General features: G+C 41.2%; 1 protein-coding gene across 2 annotated transcripts in view; it reads left to right on the plus strand.

The window, feature by feature from the left end:
• Nucleotides 1-6,699: 6,699 nt before the first annotated feature.
• caln1 (calneuron 1) overlaps nt 6,700-22,973 on the plus strand; it is a 30,476-nt gene continuing 14,202 nt past the window's right edge. The window contains exons 1-4 of one of the 2 annotated variants that reach the window (XM_047035931.1): nt 6,700-7,340; nt 13,622-13,743; nt 17,298-17,441; nt 19,831-19,943. In XM_047035931.1, coding sequence (XP_046891887.1) covers nt 13,629-13,743; nt 17,298-17,441; nt 19,831-19,943 — 372 coding nt within the window. In that variant the 5' untranslated portion in view covers nt 6,700-7,340; nt 13,622-13,628. Of the gene's footprint in view, nt 7,341-8,288; nt 8,661-13,621; nt 13,744-17,297; nt 17,442-19,830; nt 19,944-22,973 lie in introns of those variants that run through there. The other variant, XM_047035929.1, reaches the window with a different exon arrangement.

Consider the following 22,973-nt stretch of genomic DNA (forward strand, 5'->3'; position numbering starts at 1 on the left):
GGCTTTCCCACTGTCTTCCACAGGCTGATCCAGCTAGATTTTTTGCCTCTTGACAATAATGGGAAACTATTTTTGGAATCCATTCAGCACAAGGTTGAAAATATCTACAGATGTGTGTGCCTGAGTCTACATCAGGTGGATGGAACAGAGAGGAGATGGCTAGAAGGTTACCTTGATTCAGTGTGTAATAACACGTCATTGGATGTACGTTAGTCATCAACGAGTAAAGCTGAAAGTACATTGGGCCTCATTCACCACATGTTCTTAAGAACTAATTTGTTCTTAAATCCCACTTACGCAGTTTTCACGAAGATTCTGGCATTCACCAATGTTTTCCTATTTGGCATTTTTTCTTAGGTAAGAACAGAATTTGCGCACACCCAAGAGCACTCTTAAGAGGCAAATGGACAGGACAAGCGTGTGTTGACAATACGTTCATCCCTAGATTTGGGTGTCCATCTCGTCGTAACCCTACCTTGAGCTCTGCATGTGGTTAATTTTAGATCAGATAAGCCCTTTGTTTAGGAAAGACTGTACATCAGTGGTGAGGAAGAAAGGGGTTACTATGAAGACAGCTAAGTATGAATCAATAATACAAATTCACACATGCATGCTCTCAATCACACATGCACACAACACATCCCTAGACACAGATACAGCATGCAAGCACATTGTGAAACTACACTTTGCATCTTAGTTCCAGTCCCAAGCTGAGCAGCGCTAGACTGAATGTACTACAGTACTCTGCAAAAGTATAAGGTTTGATGACATGCTTCCTCCCTGGAGGAGGGGATCTCTCACTGAATTGCTCCTCCCAGGGTTTCTTCCATTTTTTCTTTTCTAGTGAGTTTTTCTGGGTGTTTTTCCTTGTCTTCCTTGAGGGTTTAGGTTGGTTGAGGGGCAGTTCTATGGGCGTATGTGAAGCCTTCTGTGACATTGCTTGTAAAAAGGGCTATACAAATACATTTTGGTTTGATTTGATTTAAAACAAAGCAGACCTAACTAATTCAAGCCGTCAGTGCTGTCCAAATCAACCGTCAGAAACTAACCCTGAGACCCCTGAATTTCCTGTTAAGGAATAGCACCAAACATATGGGCTGCTCTCTAAACCGATTCTTAGCCAGGTCTTTATACAGACAGATGGAAAGTAAATGAGCTTGGATTTATTCAAACCACTTGGCAAATTTGAGAGACCATAAAGCGGAGATCGAGAGCTAAGAAGAAGCGGTAGATCTCAATTCTTGAGAATTTTACAAATGGGACTTTTTTCTCGGCTCGGAACAGCAAGGGTACTGTTTGTGTACTAATCTTATCATAGAAATTGTTCCAAAACAGACATGCAATACTTTGTGTCTAGTGGAGTGGGATCTTTTTTGTTCCAACAGCAGTTTTGTGTATTTACTGAAGCAGGTCCAGCTCAAGGGCTGAAAAACTGTGGCCTCTCCAGAGAGTCTATGGAAAATAGTGACCCGTGGTGATGTTTTTCACATCCTTTGGCATTGCTGCTTCCAACAATGTTTAAATTCAAATGAATGTGCCTGCATATTTGTGTGGGCTTATCAGTGTGTGTGTGTGTGTGTGTGTGTGTGTGTGCGTGTGTGTTTGTGTGTGTGTGTGTGTGTGCGTGTGTTTGTTTGTGATGCCTATAGTTTGAGTGGAGGATAAATTAACACCTGGAAATAGATGAGGGCTTGGGTGTTAATGTGTGTGACTTCTGAAGACTGTAATAAGTGTGTGACTGCTTGGCTAATATTATTGCCACTGGGCACAGCGTTTCCAGGGGATGTGTTAATGATCCAAACAGATGGCCCTTGCATATTTGTGGGTGTTTCTGTGTATTTGCATGTGTGTGTACTGTACAGCTGCACAGCTCGTTCAGCATTTCTCCATTGCCCTGATTTTATGTACTAAGTGTGCTACTAAGTGTGCTAAGTGTGCTATTACCCGTGTTTTTTGATACGGGGTATTAAATAACTCCAATTATAAATTGTTAATCACATTCCTGCATTTTTCCAGCATCCTCTGAGACCTCAATATCCATGTCATATTTTATGAGCTTACTGTGTGTGTGTGTGAGTGTGTATGTGTGTGTGTGTGTGTGTGTGTGTGTGTGTGTGTGTGTGTGTGTTGGTGTGTTTGCATATGTATTTGTGTGTGGTTTTCTTTTCCATATGCAAACCTGTCCATAATTGAATTGTGTTTGAGCGCAAATGTGAATGTTAGCATGCTCACATGAGGGAAGAACTTTGGGCATTCTATCAAGCAAGCAGATTTGAAGGGAGACAGAGCCAATTTCAGACCTGGCTTCTGTCAAAGAGGGATATGCTAGAAATGACAAGCAAAAGCCCCAATCAAATTAGCAAATTGACACAAATGGAGACACCAGAATGTGACACGAGTTGCTTTGAATTTCTATAAATGGTAGACAATAGGGAATTTTTAGTCAGTTGGGGGGTTGAACTTTGACCTGCGTAATGACGGAGCAGTGTATGCTGTTTCGACTCAGATCACAGACACTTGCTTGCCTGTCGCTAGAGGCCAAAGGCCTTGATTAGCACTAATTATAATCTGCTCGTTAACTGAGAGGAGTCAATTAACCAAATGAGCACCAAACGATCGCCTCGTCTGGCATGTGATGTTTTCTTTTTCATGGGAGGATTTGCATTTTAATGGTGTAATGGACTGAACAGATGTAACGGCTCACAATGATTCACAATGGAGCGCTATAAATCACTGATAACCCCTCCCAGAGGATACTGTTATTTTGATGTGCTACTCTTATAATTTTTGTCCAAGTGTGACTTTTAAATACTTATTCTTTTCTGGAGTATCTCCACAATTGCAGATTTCACATGAAAATTGGAAACCAGCAAGGAAATCTGTAGTAACGTATGTTACTACATCAGTGTCATTTATATCATGTTTCATTGTAAATCTTCTACTCAATTTCTTTGTCCAGTCCTACTTCACTTGTGCTCCAAAAATATGAGGAATATTGGAGGAGTGGAATAGCAATAATAGAATGGTAAGATTGAAAAGTGTGCCAGAAAACAGACTTAATGTGACAATAGAGATGGAAATGGACCATGCTCTGAGGCCACTTACCCATCCTCTGCAATGCAAGAATGAGCTGAGATTTTAATGGTAGATACGATTGTGTGTGTTTTTGTGTGGAGACCCAAAGTCCTATAAAGGTTTTCAGGGTTTCTCAGATGAGAAGTGGAAAATTAGAATAAGACTTATGAGAATGCTTGTGTTGTGTCACAGTTTGATCATGTTCAGTACTGTTTGTGTGGGAAAGAATGAGTGCATGGAGTGTTCAGATTTATGTGTCCTAGACTACATATAAGTGGGAAAAGATGATCAAAGGTTTTCTAGGGTAGGTCACCTATGTATCTGAATGTTACACACATCAAAAAACAGAGACCAATGAAAACGTATCAGCAATTGAATTTGGAAAGTGCCTCTTTTGAACAGCAAGTACTACAGGATACATGCAGCCACAAAACCATGACACTAATGGGATAAAGCACCAGCCCAAGTGGTGTCCTACAGCAGGAAACAGGAAACTTTCTTTTTTTGGTTGCTGCACTCCACAACAAGGTAATCAACTAGCATAATAGTCCTATGACCTGTCTTACACACCAGGATAAACAGGAAAATAGTCGGGTGAATCTTTTTTTAAGGGTTAACATTCTTTTTTAAACTGCAACTATGGATAGTTACTATTTGAGGAGATTTCCAATATTCTCTTATTGATTCCCTGTTAGACCATTACAGTCTGATCTGGTACCAGTCCGGTTAGTGATGCACTTGTAATACCAGTTCAAAACTGACCATCAAAAACGGTATATCAGTTGTGATGTTACACTGTATCATGCTCTATCTAGCTCAATCACAATGCAAATAATGCATTCTATTAAGCATTCTAGTCTTTCAAAAAAATTTGTTTTGTATGTTTGTTACCCCATACAAATTCAGACAGGCATGTTTTGCCAGTTTATTAATGTGTCTGTCTGTAATGGCCGAGGGACTGTTGAGGGACAGCTTCTCTCTGAAACGGCTTCATGGATTGATTCGAGTTGGGAGTGATAATGTGCCAAACACCCCAGGGCTTTTACCCTTAAATAACCACAGTCTGTGAACCAGAGCCCAGAGTGTATGAACATGTGTTGGGTCTCTGTATTGGTGCTCCCATTCTGTAATGTTGATGTAAAGACAGTCTGAAGACAATTTTGTAGATTGTCTCTACAGAAATTCACACTCACCAAAAAGTGAAAGTTTCCGTTCCCTCGTTTTAACCTGCATCATTTGAACATCTGTATCAAAGGTAAGTCTTTAGAACTGTTGATTTTGTCAATTCTGGTTCCTTGTTGCTGTAGACTCAACCGTAGTGGAATGAGCCTTCTAACAGGAAACCTGTCACGGTGAATCCAGACGAGCCATACTTCACGGCACCCTCTACTTGGAAAATCCTTTATATGTCCCTAAGAGAGTTTCTAGATGCCAACTCTAAGCTCCTCATCGGCTACTAGATGTTATGGAGAGGATTAAAAATCTTGGTGTCAGCTAATTCAGAGTAGACCTTATAGTATGACTCGCAACTTCTTCTAATGCTAAATCCCATGGTAAAACAACAGCAGGGATAAAGATATACACACACAAAGACTGTACACACTCTCACACACATACACACACCATCACACACACACACACAAATGTGAGTGAACTAGTGTAAGGAGCTTAGACTGAGGGTGTGAGAAATGAGGGGGATTCTCATTTGTGTGTGCATGTGCGTGTGTGTGTGCATGTGTGTTTGTGCATTGTGCATGTTTACGGATGTTTGTGCGTGCAAGAACTCAGGACATGTCCTTCATACGTAAAGAAACTAGTATACTGTGTCTTGAAAAATCTACATGTACTGTTGTTAACATTCTGCTTAATTTTCCAGTACTGCACGGCTAATTAATTTGAATAATGAGAAAATGCTTTGGTTGTTTTCCTTTTCTAAATATTTGCCCTCAGCTAAGAACAACACACAGCACAAATAGAATACATAACTCACTAACATGTTTTGTAAATTGATGCAGATACACAGAGAAGGATGTTCATGTTATTGGAACTGTTACACATCACTTGAATGATGGGAGATGTCGTTTATTGTACCCCTCAGATGAGTCGTTAAGAACATTGATGTCAGGTGTGATCCATTATGTGCGGATGTTTCAAATGCTCCAGAATTATAACTGGGATGCTGTGAAATATATCTCCCTGCTGAGCTTTTTCTCCAGCCTGAGAAGTGATCCAGCTTGGTGGATGGTTTTGGAGTTCCAAAACAAAAAGATTTAGGGATCATTATGATCTATTGATCTGCTGGCTGTTGCAATGCAGTGTATAATGTTGTATATTATATATGTGTTTACCCTTCTACTCATGCTTGAACTCCTAGGGGCTGATAACTGAAGGTAATTATGCCAGAACATTTTGGTGCTCTTGTAGTCTCATGGGACACATTGGCCCATATCCACATTGCCTCAGTGGTATTAACAACGATGAAATGTCGTACATAATTTTAATGAAACTGATGAGTTGGCCAGTTGGTTCCATTCAACATTTTTCTGGAGCCTCAGAGGTTGGCACATCAATAAATATGATACTGAAAAGGTGGTCACAAAAGAGACCCATTGAAGGTAGGCTTTAAAGGAACACCTTCACAAAAGAGGATGTCATCTCCGTTATTCAAGGTTAATCCTGCATGTTGAGAAGGTAGGAATGTAGATCCTTAGGGACATAATGACCATTAGCCAAAAAGAAAATGTACTGTTTGTTGCCAAATTATTACTGTAATTTGTTTTCTTTACTTCCGTTAGATAATTGTTTTACTCATTAATGGTTGAGGTATGGGGTTATCATTACACCTGGGATAATTACCATACTAATTGTGGATATTTCTGGAAAGTCATCCATGGTACTTTTTATAATACTTTGATTATCTGTCCATTTCTTCTTGTGCTTTAGCCCTACTTATTCATGTCAACAATGAATACTTAATTATAGGTTTTCATATGTAGCATTACTAAAGCTGTCTAGCGTAATTATCTGACTGTTCTGACTCTTGGACATCACATGGCAGGACTTCTGAGTGCTTTCTGTGGCTTCCAATGTCTACAGTACATACTATTCCCTACTTGCCTTCTTTCCCATATCTCGTCATCTATCCACTTATCCATCCATTCCTCTCTTACTTTAAATCAACGACTCTAAATCCCAACAATTTTAGCAATAAAGCTTTGAAGCCAGTCATAGCTAGGCTTCTTCATGGTTATACATATTTATCCATCATCTTTCCCATTAATCCACCCCAATCTCAATCCATTTATACATTCTTCAGAATCAACTCAATTCTCTTTTGTCTTTCTTTCTCTCCATTGATGTGTATTGCGGCTAGTTACTATCTTATCCATAAGTACAAATTACATATTGTAGTTCTGATACTGTTTGCTCTGTATATGACTGTCACAACATACAATGAAATGTGGGTCTCGTCACCTTGGAATATAAAATCCTGTCGCTTGTCAATGAGGAGGGCAGACGTAGCCTAGCAGATGGTAAGCTTTTCCTGTATAGTATGAATTGCCTGGGCAGTCTTGCGTCTTCCCCAACCGCGCATGGGTTAATAGCCTGTCGTGGGAAGGAAATATGACTGAACTATCTAAAGGATGCATCCGTGTGGTGTTTAGTGGATGCCTGTTTTTTTCAAAGGAATTGACACAAAATGGAAATTCGAGTAAGCAACAATTACTGATCTCGAATGCGTAGCCTACTGAATTTATTAGTTTTAGAAGCCTCTGTCGTTAGGTTGTCTCATCAGTCCTTCCAGGCATTCGGCGTCAATAAATCTGCCAACCAAGGACAGTAATTTTAAGTAAATTACTTGGGCTTGCTTACTTAGCTTTCGAATCATTCTATGGACATATTTTACCATAGCAAATAGAAATGTGAAACGATAGGGCTTTTAAGATTGACAGTCGCGTTGGGAGAAAAGTGCAACAGTTCGATTTCAGCCTACATCCATTAGATGTGGGGCATTGAATGATCCCAATAAGCATGGACTATTAGAAAGAGCACCATCCAACCGAACCTTTCCACCTCTTTGTGGTGGAAAAATAGTCAAAGTTAGAAGGAACCTTATTAGTCAACTTTATTTTTTTCACTCTATGGCATAGTGTTTGTCCGAGAAGATTTTTTGAAGCAAGTTTAAACTGGATCCTATTGCGCGACCTTGGGTGTTGACAAAGCATTTGATAAATTACTATACTTTAAAGGACAAACCCTAATAGGTAAGTCTGAGATACAGTCTTGCAAATTACAATGATATTGAATAAATCATGTTTCATATCAAATGATTGCACATTTTCATTGCCTGGCTCTGGCACAGGTGGTTGTCCTCGCACCTGTTGTTTTTCAGATATGCTAACCTACATTGAAGCTTTATGTCTAATGTTAAATTTTGTGTTTGGATATTGTACCGAAGAACGTTATTTTAGTCTGAAAATAGACTAAATCAAATCGTTTTTATGCAAACATCCTGATCGTATGTCTAATTTACTAAATACTTTAAAGGTGGATTTGAAGGAGAAAAAAAACTCAGTCAATATCAGAAAATATCACAAAATATTTGTGTAATGACTAGAATGATAGCCTATTGAATTATTTCACCCCTAAGGCAAGATTGTGCACATCGGAGTTTTAATAGGCATAGATCCTCGAAAAAAAATATGAAATTGAAATTATGCATTGATTGATGGTGACTGATAATTATAGGTCAAAATGTTTAAGTACCACAGCTCTCATACTGATGATTGTGCTAACAATTTACAGGAAGTGCTTTTGGAGAGCTGTGATGTACTGGAGGTGTGAAGGACTGCTTTCACACATTTCATTAGGGCACCTTGCTTCCTCGAGTGTCCCTCCCGCGCTGCAATGCCGCACGGTGACGCTTGCTTTTTTTTCGCAGAAAGTAATCACATACGCTTTATTCACGTGTTGTGTTTGGTTGCACTTCTCTACATGTAGCTCCTCAACAGCTCTCTGTGACTTATTGTTGCTGCACCTATACCGCAACTCAGAACCTATCGCTTTGCGCTGTGCGCGCTTTGGGGTGTGTTGGCGCAGCCGCAGAGGCAGTCACTGAGGTTCGCTAATGAGTCTTCCGAACCTGTGTCCCCATGTGGAGGAATGTTTGTACTGTGAGGAGTGAGTGAGTGAGCAAAAGAGGGAGAGAGAGTCTGGGACAGAGGGAGAGAGAGTGAGAACCACTACCTGCTCCTCTCACCACTCAAATATTTACAACGGATTTCCGAGCACCGATGCTGCTGCTTTGGAAGAAACTCAAATTGGGGAGGCAGTCAGGCTCAGGAGTCTGGGGACGGGCACCCTTCTGCTGCTGTGTTTAGGAGACGTCTGATGGAGGAGGAGGTCACAGAACCGGATCTTCTGGGAGGGGGCGAGGCAGGGAGAGGGGCAGGAGCAGAGGCAGGGAGAGTGACCAGGACAGAGGTAAATGGAGACTTGCCGGGCACCCCCTGCCTGAGGGAGGTGATGGAGTGCCCCATGGAGCCAGTGGTGCTGCAGTATCCCACAGAGCACAATCAGTATGGGTAAGCAACAGCATACAGTGGGCGAGACTGTTGGTGGGGATCCAGATTGTTTACTCGTACAGAAACATGGACGTGTGCCTGCTTGGAGGGCTGGTGGATGTTTATTCCTCTCATTGCTGTTTGTCTCCTTGCCATGTTGCAATCCCGTTTCATATTCACTTGTAGTACAGTGCCTCCGCTACCCTCACTCAGTCTGTGACATTGGTTTCATAATGTACGGAACTGACTTCACTTGATGTCTTTATGAAAAACGTGGTCAGCCTGTTTCAAGAGTTGCCATTGGACACGTGTTTTCCATGGTTGTTGCCTGACGATTGAGTGTCCTTGATTGTGAGTCTAGTTTTAGATATTAGTTTTGAATGTCTGCTGAAGAAATCTGTTGTGTTGGTGAAATTTGATGGAAATTTGATAGGAAGGAACATAAGAATGCATCATCTTAAGTATCACAAAAAAATCATATTTCACTTCCAAGTCTCTATATCTTTTAATGATCAATGATCATTTGTTGTTTGTTGTCTGACTGGGTATGTATTTCAATACTGTATGGTGACTGAATACATAGTGTAATGATGCTGTAACTAATACATCGATGTCAAATGTACTCAGTGTGTCATTACTAAAGTGATTTGAATAATTACTACAGCCACAGTTTTTGTACGATGGACAGCACACAAGAGTGACTACAAGCACTTCATAAGATTGCTATATTTCTTTGAGTAAGTGTTCAGTGGGTGTGTGCATAATGTTCTGTATCTATGCACATCCAGTGGCTGAGTTGAGTGGCAAGATTTGACTGACAAATAGCCATCTGGTCTCCCCGCCACCCAGAAAGCCAGCACATGACGCTGTGGTCTTCAGTGATGTGGCAGGTTGATTAGTCACATCTTTCTTTAGGATACAGGGCTGGTCTTTTTTTTAACAGTGCAGCAGGTTGATGACTCATGCCATTCTCATATCTAATTCCCCAATAACAGTGGTCAAATCCCTCTCATATGCTTGTACTGTACGTTTTAAAATGAAATTTGGTTGGCAGCAACATACTGATTAGTCGTGTATCCCTTTCTCACTCACTCAGGTCAGACTTTCAGTCCTCCCTTAGATGGCAGCATAGATGGCAGCATGGTTGTAATTCTCTGGTGTCTCTCCTTACACAAATGTTGCAGGTACAGTCTATGTTCCTTTAGGGAGACAGTGCTTTGATTAGTCATGCCTTTCTCACATAAGACCACACACACCTACACACACATACTTTGGTTTTTGATTTACTACCATGCAGTTCGGTTGGAACTGTCTTCCAAGACCTAGTCTAATAGAGCTTGCCTAAACTTTAACAGGTATTCAAAGACGCCACTAGTCTTGATTTTACCATGAAGCCTGACCTGAAATGACCAGCCGTCTAATGTCGATGTTGACTGGGTATAGACACCAACACAAACTCCAGCTACACTTACTGTGAACTCACAATAAGATTTAACAACAGTTAACTGAGATATAAACAGCAAAACATGTCCCATGCTAAGATGGTGTCCTTACACTAAGAGGTTCATGTCATTTGTGTGTTTTTGTATGTACTGTTAGGTCCAAGAAGTACTTTTATCGTTTGAAAGATTTCCCTCTCAATTTATTTTATCAAACAGATGACAACTGTGACAGGTTTTGCATTATAATATATTGGCACAAAGAGTACCAGCTGCTAGTGTCAGTGGTTAAAGGTCCATTAGATGATCTGCTTAAAAATTAATAATGCAACTTTAAGGTGTTGAATAATTACATGATTTCTGTAAATAAAACAGTGGCCATAAAGAATGCTCTTGTAATTTTAACGCTTTAGAGATGCAAGTGGTGGATACTGTAGCAGCACCCCCTTAAATATTGATGCTTGGTCCAATTATTACACCTCTATAATCCACAGCTTGTTTTATCAGCCTGTGAATCTCAGTGAGAATATCCAACTCGCCCTGGTCTTTCGGATGTTTGCACTCGCCATTACAATCATTAGAGGAATGATGAATATAAGGCGGAAATCAATTGACAATACAATTGAAGGAAAAAACTATGCAATTATCTTTCTCTTGTAGACTGTAGGTGTTTACAACCCTGGGCCACAGTTGCTTGAACATTGCTGTGCTTTCAGCCACCTTGCTATCTGATTCAGCTAATTAGTTAATTAGTTTGCCCTGCGAGAGAAAGTAGCACGAATTGGTTAAAGTGAAAACATTACCAGTGAAATTGAATGCATTGACAAGCCGCTACTGTGAAGGCAGCACAGTGTTTAAGATGTTCAGCGAGCAACCAGGAGCCAGCTGTTTCGATTTTGTAGCTAGACCCTGGAAAATCAGTGGAAAGTCACTGGGCTGCGGCTGCCTTCACGTCCCAATTTCAGTCCCACCCTTGTTCCCTGGTAAAATCTAGACGTTTGAACTGTATTTCAATTCGACTTTTTATTTTAATTCTCAGTTGTTTAATTTACTGATATTGGGAATTATGATCAGAAATACATTCCAAAAGAACAAACAAGAGAAAAAGCATCTGTTTCATAAACATGTTCTAAACATATTCACGCACATAAGTGACACAACAAAGCACAACAAACCATTAGCCTGACATGGATTTCTTCCCTGTCCTTGATGAGATAATGTTTTGACTTGAGCACCCCAGTCAGTGTCAATATGTTTTTGTCTCCAACTGAGCTTTGTCCAACGCACCAAGGCAGTGTTTTAGCATAGCAGTCGGTACACAGTCAGACCTGTCCTATTCGACAGCATGTTGCCTCTCTGGGCTCTCACATTCCACCTCTTTCTTAGTAGGATGTTCTTCCTCCTTTAGTGGGTGTCTTGGTGTACATCCTACAGAAGAGGATATCTTCACACTAGCTCTTTATCTCTCACAGAGTATCATACCTACTCTGTATTCAATCAGTGGTAGACAGAGCTTTCGGATAGATAATCGTGTTACTTCAGAGAAGGGCAAGAGGTGTTAGAAACGTGACTGTAAGTCTACTAAGAGCTAGACCTTCATTCTTTGTGTTAGATCCAGTCCTCCAGGCAAAGTGCTCTCTCATCTTCATTGTAGTTCCGGAAAACCAGGTTAATACAGAAGATTTTGTTTATTGTTGTTCCTAGAAAGATCAAGATGAAAAATCACATCCGTGGAGTATGATCGTTTAGTGGACTGGCACAGCTATAGTGTTAATAGTCAATTAATCCTCTTAATGTTGAGTTCAAAGGATATTGACAGATAAAATACTCAGTAGTGATCCCCTACTGTGAGTGTTTGGCACAAAATGTGATGAGCTACGGTACAACAATGTTGTTAAGAGACTAGTCAAGACAGATGGTTTTACTATTAGAAATGACTGAGAAACGTCTAAATAATAGATGTCTGAAAAAGAATGAATCGTAACATAACAATTTGAAAGCTTCTAAAAATACAGCTATAACGAATGAGGCTGGAAAGTTTAATCAAACAAGAAAGAAAATATCTGAAAGATTGAACTAAATGGATGTGAGCTTTGATTTATTTGCCAGGCTTGATGTCACTTCAAGAAGATTTATAGGATCTCAAAGCCAGCAAAAATGACTTGTAACGAACATTCAATGGGATTCAGCTATGAAATCAAACCAAATGCTGCTGGGTCCGTTTTGTAGACCTGTCGTTATAATGTTTTACTTCACCTACCTGTGACTGTGAGACCATTTAAATTTGTTGGACATAAAACTTTACCGCCTCAGTAAATTTGATTCATCACTCCGTAGATACTTTATTTAAAATTCAAAGTGTCAAGAGCAGCTGTTAGTTCTTTCACATTGCGTTACGTACTAAATGTGATTCATTCATCATTCTGATCTCATTCAGAATATTGTTTCCCCAAAACAGATGGCACATTTACAATGGCAGTTAAGTTTAATTTGACAACCTTCATTTTGTGTTTAGCTAGGAATGGGATTCTCTCTTGGGCTGCATAGAGTTTAGGATTAGCGTAGGAGCGTAATATGCGTAAGACTTATTTTATGTTGGTGACTATCCATAAAACTTTTTCTTCATGCCATCAATATTTAATGTTCTAATAATTCTGAAAACAGGGAGGTATTCAAAGATTTTCTGGACAGACCCCTCTGTCTGTCAACCTTTTTCTTGAGGATTCTTGTGCTGTGTCAATGAGAACTTTCAGCACTCGTCACAACAAAATACAATTTGAAAAAGCATTGTGGCAGATCTCCTACTTTCCGTGTTGTAATCTTGTAGAGAAAAGAATTGACTAAATAATGAAATGCCACACACACCCCATGGTATACCGGTGTCACAGGATGACATTCCAGTTTAGGGAATGAGTTTTTGTTACTTTTGCACTCTGTGAAAATAAACTATATTTTTTGTTTATTAAATATAGTTTGACAGAGGATAACCCTTGGTTGCCAAGTGGGACATTTCATGTTTGTGTATTTACTTCATGCATCTCCCTAAACGTATCTCATGTCTCGTGAATTATTTGCCTGATGCTTTTAACATTGTACATATTTTTCTAGGTGATCATTCAAGAGCAACATCTGTATAACTCACTATTCCAGATTAGTCAATTGTTGGTACTATTTGAGTGTCTCTGGCTTTCAGCTCCACTCTCAGTCTGTGTGATGGAGGCCGTGAGGTAATCCTTCACGCCCCCTGCCCTGCCCTAATTACAGGGACTCGGGTGAACTGACAGTGCAAATGTTCCGTCTCCTTTAGATAGTGCACCACATGGGATCTTGGCTAACAATTGAGGATCATCACTATTTGGGTTGCTGCCTGTGTTAGGGCACTGTGCCAGTCAGAAGCTGCATTCAAACAGCTTTGGATAAAAAAATGTGTGTCTATCTTTTCCCTCTTTACGATGTGGTTCAAATCCCTGTACAAGCATCCGTGCCTTTGTGTTCCTTTTTTCAATGACCTTTATCTCACTTTTCTTTCTGTCCTTTTCTCAGGGAGAAGATGCCGTTCCACCATGTGACGGCTGGTCTGCTGTACAAGGGGAACTACCTAAGTCGTTCCATCTCCAACACAGACAGTGACCAGCTGGCCAGCATCTCTGTGGAGGAGCTAGACGGTGAGGCACATCAGGCTTGGATTACAGATAAGGATTACTGGTCATTTAAAGTTTTATGTTCAGGTTGGTACAAGATACAGGATGGGTTCCAGTGGTGCTGGGTGAGAAGACCATTCCAGTAAGAAGGCCGGGGTTTCTTGTCTTTAGCAAAACTGTGGACATACTTTAGATTGCACTCCTTGTGGAAATATGCATCACTAATGCCTTGTGGTGGCAACTCCTCCTATAAGAACAGTGCTCACATTACAAATTAAAGAAGGCATACTGGAGTAATCCGGAAATTTAGTGAAATATCACCAAGGAGAAACCAGGCCTGTTGTGAGCCAAGAGGGTGCTTCATGAACTCGAATGGTTCTGTTATCTCTTCAGCTGCATTCAGATACTAGTCTGTAAATTATCACCCTCGCTTATGGATAATACTGTCTGCCATACACCAAACACCATTGACATGGAACCAGCTAAACGATCTTAAGGCTCCCACATATTAATCTAATAATGCCACATTGTGGTATAGCCAAGAACCTGGCTGGAGAGAGCACCATAATAGTTGAAGAGGTTCAAAATGCTGATTTGTACCGATGAATTTCTCATTTGATTACAAGGCAGTTGTTTCCAAAGTGAAATGTAATGCAGTACCACACATTGGAGAAAATGAATGAATTTTTAACAATAACGCACTAAGGGCCTCATTTACTAACAGGATTGCTCTAATTTCAGGCATAAAATAGCGGGTGAAGACATAAAACCGTATTTACATAGGCAGCGCACTTGAGTAAAAACGCAGATTACCGCTGCTGGGAGGGTATAAGGGAAAGTGGGTTTGTGTCGCAAAGAGATGGGAGGAGAGGTGTATTTCTTCCTTGTAACATGTTAATGTTAGCTGTAACTTTGTGAACCAATATTTCTTTCTCCTGTTCGCTGAACCTTCTTTTTCGTTTCCTCGAATCACCTATGGTGGCAGTAACATGCAGGCGATTTCAAGCTTTCAGAGTGTACACTAAAGAGGCAGTGTAAATGTTTTTTGTTGTTGTCCTATGCCATTAAAGTGCTACAGCAAGCTCATCTCACCAACAGCTTAACAGCACTCAGGTCTGGTGGAGGGATGTTGGTGCCTTTCTTATCAGTCCTTACTCTCTCTCTCCCTGATATCACCACCTCAGCCATAATACAGAATGTAGCCATAAAGGTTTTTCACTAAGGGGTAAAGTAGCTGTATGCTGAGGCAAAAATGTAGTACTTGAAAGAATTCTAGTGTCTCAGTGCTGCATGTGCGTATGGTTGCAGAGGGGGTAGCTCTGTGTGTGCCAGCCATGCCTCCGCTGAGACCAATCTGTGCTGCTGGGTCTGAAAGGTCAGGCAGGAAGTGCGAGGTGATTGCATGACACACACACAAAGGCATACACAAAACCACACAGAACACACACTTAAACCAAGAAAAGCTGGTCATGTATGTCATGGCAGGTTCATGGAAAAAAACACCCCATGAGATCCATGATGTTTTGAAGATTTTGATTTTATTTCAAAGAATGGACTGGATTTTAGCCTTAGGCCTTAGGCTTAGCCTTAGGCTGTCTTAAATCATAGTTCTGCTTTTTGTCGTGGTATGTTCTCATTGAATTGAATACAGAAAGCTAAACCTTGAGTCACTGCTTTGGGCGAGTGATTGGAAAAAATTGCTAAAGCCTTGAGGACGCAGCAATTATGTGTGAAATATCAGGAACCATATGAAAATGTGTCCAGAATGTCTATCAAACAAGTCCCAGACATGGGGAACTACTCTACAAAGGCCTGAGTCACTCATGCTTTTTCCTGATGGATTTATTCATGAAACGCTCATTTCAGTGTATGAAAATAAATCCATACAGCTTTTACGAGGCTGTTTCTGTTTGTTCATTGTGTGTGTGTTTGTGGGAGTGCATTTTTGTGTGTGTGCGTGAGGGTGTGTGGATGTATGTATGTATGTGTTGGTGTGTGTTTGTATGAGTGCACACACACTGACAAATGAGCATCCCTGGAACAAGCTTGTGTACCGTGTTTTGAATAATAATGGCTGACGCCGTTTGCTCGGGGACCAGGTGTTTTGGAATGCATGGACTGATAAAGAACGGTGTCTTGACTGTTTGAAGGGTGAATTCCAGTCATATCTGAATCTTTATACATTCCAAAATGTGAGGCGATGCAATCAGACTACGGATGTGACATCTCAGTGTTCTTGTACTGTTGCCTGATGCACAGAATTTGTCTTCACCAATGAAGAGCACATCAGAGGATGAGTAACATTCTCCACAGCAAGACCACGAAAATCGGGTCAAGCATGACTTCTCCTCAAACACCTGGATGGCCCTGGTCTACAGTTAATGGTGGAAAGACCATGTTTTGCACTGTAGCAAAGTTAACTGGGAAACTTTGATACACTCAGATCTATGAAGAAATGTGCTTTGAATCTGTGTGGCATTGACTGCAGAAAACATTTGTGTAAAAACATCAGCATCCTGGCAAATATTTACCTCCCAACATCATTGTCATGAACCCGTAAGTCCTCATCTTCATTTACAGGGGGTCTCGTTTCAATTATAGTTTAAGATGGCTGAATTCACCAGGATGCCAGCTAAAGCTGCATGTTCCTGTATGCCAGTCCACTGCTTCATATTATTCAGTGCTCAGCAGTGTGCTCAAGAATACCATGCAATCATAGTGTTCTTTAGAGATATCACATTCCACCTCAATTTAAAAACACATCGCTTCTTTGCCCCCTTTCTCCCACCTCTGTAACTCTCTCCTTGCTCTTTTTCTCTCTCCCCCACAACCCCTCTCCTTTTCTTAGACACGCTAATGAAATATACATTTATATTTATAAGTCCAGAGAGATTTGCTGACTTTTCGACATGGAAGACTGATCTGTTCAGATCTGTCTGAGCAGTCAGTGGAGTCATTCAGTGGTGTCCTACAAAACAAATCAACAAACAGGAAGCTTATCCATTACCATAGAGCTGTGTTTCCTGTTTTGGTAGCTGTTATTGACTACCGCCTACTGGTAATGCGACATAGTACATGGTAAAACTACAGTGGACGGGAGACCAACTCTTCTAAGGCTTCTTCACTTGTCTTTCAACTTCCCTTTCTTCCTCTGTCTGTTTAGGGGAAAGGAGAAGAAGGAGGAATAGGCCATGCTAATGTCTGCAGTAGGGCGAATAAACGATGACAGCAGGTGGAGAAAAATGTTAAAATGTTGTTAACTGGAGGCGGTGGAGTGCAACCGATCACATGAAGAAGACGAGATCAAAGACGAAGGGAGCGGCAGGACAGAGAGAGAGTTTTGAGAGAACAGTATTGTAAATTGAATGGAGAGATAATCACATATGGTTGCAAGAAACAGTTTGAAACATTCTGGACAGATACAGTTCAAGGAAGGAAAATAGACAAGGAAGGGGATGGATGAACAAACAGTTTGGATGACCAGGAATTGTTTGTATGTGGGTGAGAGAGAGAGACAGTGAATAAGAGAAAGGAGATTGCCGACGACGAGTTGAGTGTGCGTCTGTTTGTTTTGGCAGAAATCCGGGAAGCGTTCAGGGTGCTGGATCGCGATGGCAACGGGTTCATCTCCAAGCAGGAGCTGGGCATGGCCATGCGTTCTCTGGGGTACATGCCCAGTGAAGTGGAGTTGGCCATCATCATGCAGAGACTAGACATGGATGGTGAGTCATGAGCATACTGTACACACACACTAACATACACAGATGCTGTACACACACGCGCGCGCAAACACACTCATGCACAAGCAGACACACAGGCAAGTGCCAAAACACTCACACACAAGCACACCGTGTGCAGTATTGTACATGAATGATCTTCCTCTGTTGGTACACTCAGTCTTCAAACATAGTTACAGTACACTATACTGTGGTCACATGCATACCCAATGAGATACACTTGACTTGTCCTTTTAAATGTACAGAACATAATGTGTAGAACGCTGGTGTCTTCTCTTCATACAATTTAAGAAAGCAATTGGATGCAGCCGTGAACATTACTTTTGCATAATCATGATTTTCACTGAACACCTTAGCTTGGATAAGCATGGATGATTTTGCTATGCAAACATACAGCAAGCCCCAGAGCCTAGAGCACCACAGGACTCGCACATCTAACCTCACTTGTCTAGATTCATATGTCTGCCTAAGAGCAGATCCATGTTTGCTGCAGTCCCAAGTTCCTTTTACATCATAACATTAAGACCGTTAGGATTCAGGTAGTGTGAAACCCAGTTCAGTTTCAGTGTTTCTAAAGTGAAATTCATCATTTTGAAGTCGCATAGTAGCGGCTTTGATTCCAACCCCTTTCCTTGTTGTGCCTTGCCAGAAAGCAGTTGAAATCTGCCACCTCCACAACCATCTACAACCCATACCCAACCTCTGACCTCAGGAACGTAGTATTAAAATGTTTTGAAAAATCAGTGACTTCAAGTCACAAAGTTATAGTTCAAATAAAAAAGTTTGAAGGAGAATCAATTTCCGGAACGTTTAGCCTGCTGTTGAATTGATCAAGGGATGAGGAGCATTCCTCATTTGAGGAACGAAAGTATTGATTGATCCCACACTGCTCGAATGGAGAAAGGACAGGAGCGGAGATGTTTTCATAACACAATTAATTTAATTGGTGTTTAATTTTTACATGCATAGATGCCACACAAATTACTGGTGATCAAAAGGACTAAAAACATCAAAGACCAGAAGCCTCGCTGGAGGAACGGCAGAGGAACACTCTGACTGTGTCTTCGCCAAGCGAGCAGCTGTGTGAATTGGAGACATGTCGCACGTGTGCATGCATCGATTTCACACAGACATTGCAATGTCTAGATGATTCCTATCTGATACGGATGGGGCCATCTGGTTTGCTGTGCCAGGCAAACCAATCCATATTGATGTTTATCTACTGTAGCGTAGGATGCAATGCCTGCAAGTTTCATGGAATGCCTGCAAGTTTGTTATTGTAAGATCATGCTACTGCAACAGCTCAACTTCTTTACTCCTTTATTTCCACAGGGAGTGGAACTAGGATAAAGTACATTTGGATAGAGCTAAAGTCCATTTGGGCGCAAAGGTGTATATTTGCAGTTTATATGAGAATATTGTATATATTCGTTTTTTTTATTGAAAGCGACTTGTAACCGTGGTTACAAGTTCCTCAAAAATGCTGACTCCGCTCTTCCTACACCCCTTTTTCCAGCACCTTGACCTGGTCATCCTGTCAGTCCCCATCCTTCCCTCCATTCCTCTATCCATCCTGCATGACAGCTCACGGTGTCCCCAGAGAAGGGGACGTCACGTCCCTGCATGCATATGCACTCCCACATGGGCACAGGGACAATCGATGCAATCAAACCTGACAGCGCCATCTCCTCCAGGGACAACCCCGCCAGCGGGAGGGAGAGGAGCTAAGTCAGGGCAGGTTGCGCGACCCTGCATGGGCAGCACTGTGTTGACAAGGTCACGCAATGTCTCAGCAAGGATAGAAGGAGAGGTGGTTGAACAATAGGCAGAAACTAAGGGGGAAAATGAAAGAGAAACTAAGGAAAAAAAGAGGACCTAGTGGAAAAAAGGGTTTTAGAGTATGCAGAGATGGAGATGAAGGATTATATTGACTGAGGCCCTTCTGTCCACGGGGGTTTCTACAGAGACTTTGGCACTTATTTCAACCATGCACCCAAAATGCTTTATGAAAGCTCTAACATTACATTTACGTTTGGTCATTTAGCAGACGCTCCTATCCAGAGCGACTTACAGGAAGTACAGGTATATTCCCCCCGAGGCAAGTAGGGTGAAGTGCCTTGCCCAAGGACGCAACGTCGTTTGGCACTGCAGGGACTCAAACCGGCAACCTTCATATGATTGCTGTGCCAATGATTTGCTTCATTTCAGTGGATTTGACATACAGACACTGTACCATTCGTTGTTATTTTGTTCTTCATTGACATTACCATTTTGAACAGTCTGTTTAAGAACTATTCCTTTTGTAATCTTAGCTCTTCTGAATGTCTTATATACCATGTCATCAGATGTTTACCGTATCTTCATCTGGTTCCAGGTGATGGACAGGTGGATTTCGATGAGTTCATGACAATCCTTGGACCCAAACTCCTTTCATCTGAAACAAGGGAAGGCTTCCTGGGAAGCACGATAGACAGCATATTCTGGCAGGTAAGGCATTTACATATGGCCCAATTTGGTCAACCACGTTGTAGGGTTAATCTATGAAACTGAATATTAATTGAATTGAGCAAGCAGCTCAGTGAAAACTGTGTGAGTGTGTTCTTGTTTAATGTTATTGGTGTGCCGATGCATCAAAACATCACCAGTATAAAGTTGCATAATTGACCAAATGTAGATTCCCTGAGACATTCCCAGGCAGATACTATACAGAAAGGTCTGGAAATGGAGAATGTCTGGGATGTCACACAAACCAGTGAGGAGGAAAATGTGACAGTGAGAGTGGCGTGAGTGAGAAAAGAGAAAGAGGGAGAGTGGGTGAAGACGAGTTAGACATCTAGAGGGAGATTGTGGAAAAGAGAATGACACTGAACGAGTGAGTGTAAGAAAGAAAGACAGAGGTAGGTTTGGCGCTGACGAGGACACTTGGCAAGGAGACGCGGCTCTTTAATGCCTTCAGCCCTGTGACTGGGCACTCTCACTGGAGAGAAGTAGCTGTTGGTTTACACAGTGAGGACATGCTCTTTGATGATATGGGTTCACACTCAGTGAACTCAGTGCCACTTCCGTTTCACTCATGTCAGGCACCACGACCTTGGCTCACTGTGGAGAGCGGATGCAGAGCAGGTGGTTGTCTGGAATTTCTTCCGGCTGGCTAAAGCGTGGGGGGAATCATCTGCTATATTTTAGGAATAATGTCACAGGAGGAATTGCGCTCCACATTCATCATCTCGGGATAAATGAATACCCATAGGCACTTAGAGAAAATGTGACAAGCTAACCTAACATTGTTTATGATCCATATCTCTCTCTGCTTTGTACCAGCAAATATATATCACAGTTATTTCATTTTGATTATCACCCTGAAATTGACATGGGTGATTTGTAGCTCACAGGGAAGCTTGGTTTTCTTTTCCGGTGCAGCAATGTGTGACTCACTGGTTTGTGTGACTCAATTGCTTTACCACCCTTTCTTGTTTTGATGTACTCCTGTCAAAGGCAGTTGGACCTGAAGGTGAAATTTTGACTGTGGGGGTTCAACCCTTTTAGGAGTCTCGTCACCAGTGGGCGAATTAAATAGGGGCCTTTAAAAATGGTGCTCCCTACGCCTTTTTTGTAGTCAGAGTTAGTCTGTTCCATGATTTCTGTACTGTACTTTTGACTTTCTGCAGCATGAGGTGGAAAGTAGTTTGTTTCTGAGTCAGAAAGCCTAGATGTGTAGTTTATTCCAATGAGTGAAGAGATCTGTGCTGCCATTTACATAGATGAGTTGAAGTAGCATCTTTTTTACCAGATGCAGAGATATCACTGCAGTACTTTAAAAATTGAAATTATTTGCAATTGTTATTATATTATTGGAAATAAGTTGGAAAAAAGACAAAACCAACATTTCCTGTAGTATTTATCCTAAGTATAAATGTTAGAAAATGTATCTACTTGGCAGGTCGGTTGTTGTGATACATTTGTTGTCACTTGTGGCAAGACTTTACCTAACAATTCACCTAAATGAAAGAAACCTGAGACATCAAGAAACGAAGTGCTTGAGGCCCTACAACACGACTGCGATACTCTCAGAGCTTTATGACTGATAAATCACTTGCAGCCAGGATGACATTTTATACTTTTGAATAGAATAGCCAACCTGTTCCATAAAACATGAATCACAACAGGCGCAGAACAACAGCACTATGACACTGAAAGTATTGCAGGATGCCATGCAGGATAGTTAACCTTCTAAACCTTCCTTGCGCTGTCAATACATTTGGTTGCAGTTCATAACACTGGCTCCAAATGCGGGCTGGCTGGGGTTCAGAAGATTCTGCCATTCAGTATTTATTCTCCTTTGCACTTTGTGTCAGGATCAGTCTCAGGGCTGTGTCCCTGAGCACAGGTTTCTCTTACGCCACCAGGCTGGAGGCACCAGCATGCTTGAGGCACTGTCAGGCAGCCCTTCGCTAGCTTATTAATTACACTTGAGAGGACTTCTGAGGCCTGGATATAGCCTCAGAAGGAGTTGTGGTACCACTGTTCTCATGGAGCATCGACCATAGAGAGGACCATGTTCCCTTAACTAGCATAAAATGACCCTCAAACCCTGACTTACTCCCTTTCTGCCACACACTCACCTATCTACAGTGTTCATGTTTGAAGTTTGCTAATGTTCCTAATTACCTCCTCTGGATAGACATAAGCATGTTATTAGTCAATGAACGCATTTCACATTCATTTTCACTTGTAAATTCTCCTTGTAAACACACAAGGTTTTTCGATTGAAGCTCTAAATTTCCACGTGTCACTGAGATCACGTTGTAGGAATTCTCCTTCTGTTTCCTCCTCTGACTAGCACAGAGACCAAAGAGTAGTTAGGGAAGCGCCAAAGGGAACTTTGGCATCTTTTCAGTTTTTTTTTTCGTATTCACTTTGCGATGTGCACCCGGTGCATCATTTTTGGGATATCTTTTTTTTTTGGGTGGGCCTTAGAACAAATTGGGTATGCCTATGCCTACCCACGCCTACCCGTGGCTACGCCCCTGGTGTAGATATAATAATGTGGAGATATCATTTTACAAATATATAGTACAGTAAATACATCCATCATTATCCTTTACTATTATTCTTTATCTAGACTTATAGATGAGGTTCTCATTTCTCTTTGGCTCACATCCTTCCAAAGTCTCATGTAGAGGTAGCCCCAATGACCCAAAACAAACCTCTTGCTGTACACGCATCATTTTAATCCCAACACTTTTGCTTTTCCATATAAAATAATTAATCACCTCTCGCATGCCTGTATTTTGTATCTATCTTCACATGTTTCTTAATAACACGCTTCTGACAAGTTCTCATCATTAATGCATGTAATTTTGTGTTAAGTATTCTGAAATATTTAAGCAAGCAAATTCAGTTTGTAACCTGGGGCATTTGTATGCTACTCAGTAAGTTTTTTTCTGATATGTAGAGCTAGGAAATGAGAGAGGGAATAACATGTGGAGCAATGTTTGATTGGGGAAGTCAGAGCCG

The sequence above is a fragment of the Hypomesus transpacificus genome, chromosome 15 (assembly GCF_021917145.1).
Source record: "Hypomesus transpacificus isolate Combined female chromosome 15, fHypTra1, whole genome shotgun sequence".
Lineage (NCBI taxonomy): Eukaryota > Metazoa > Chordata > Actinopteri > Osmeriformes > Osmeridae > Hypomesus > Hypomesus transpacificus.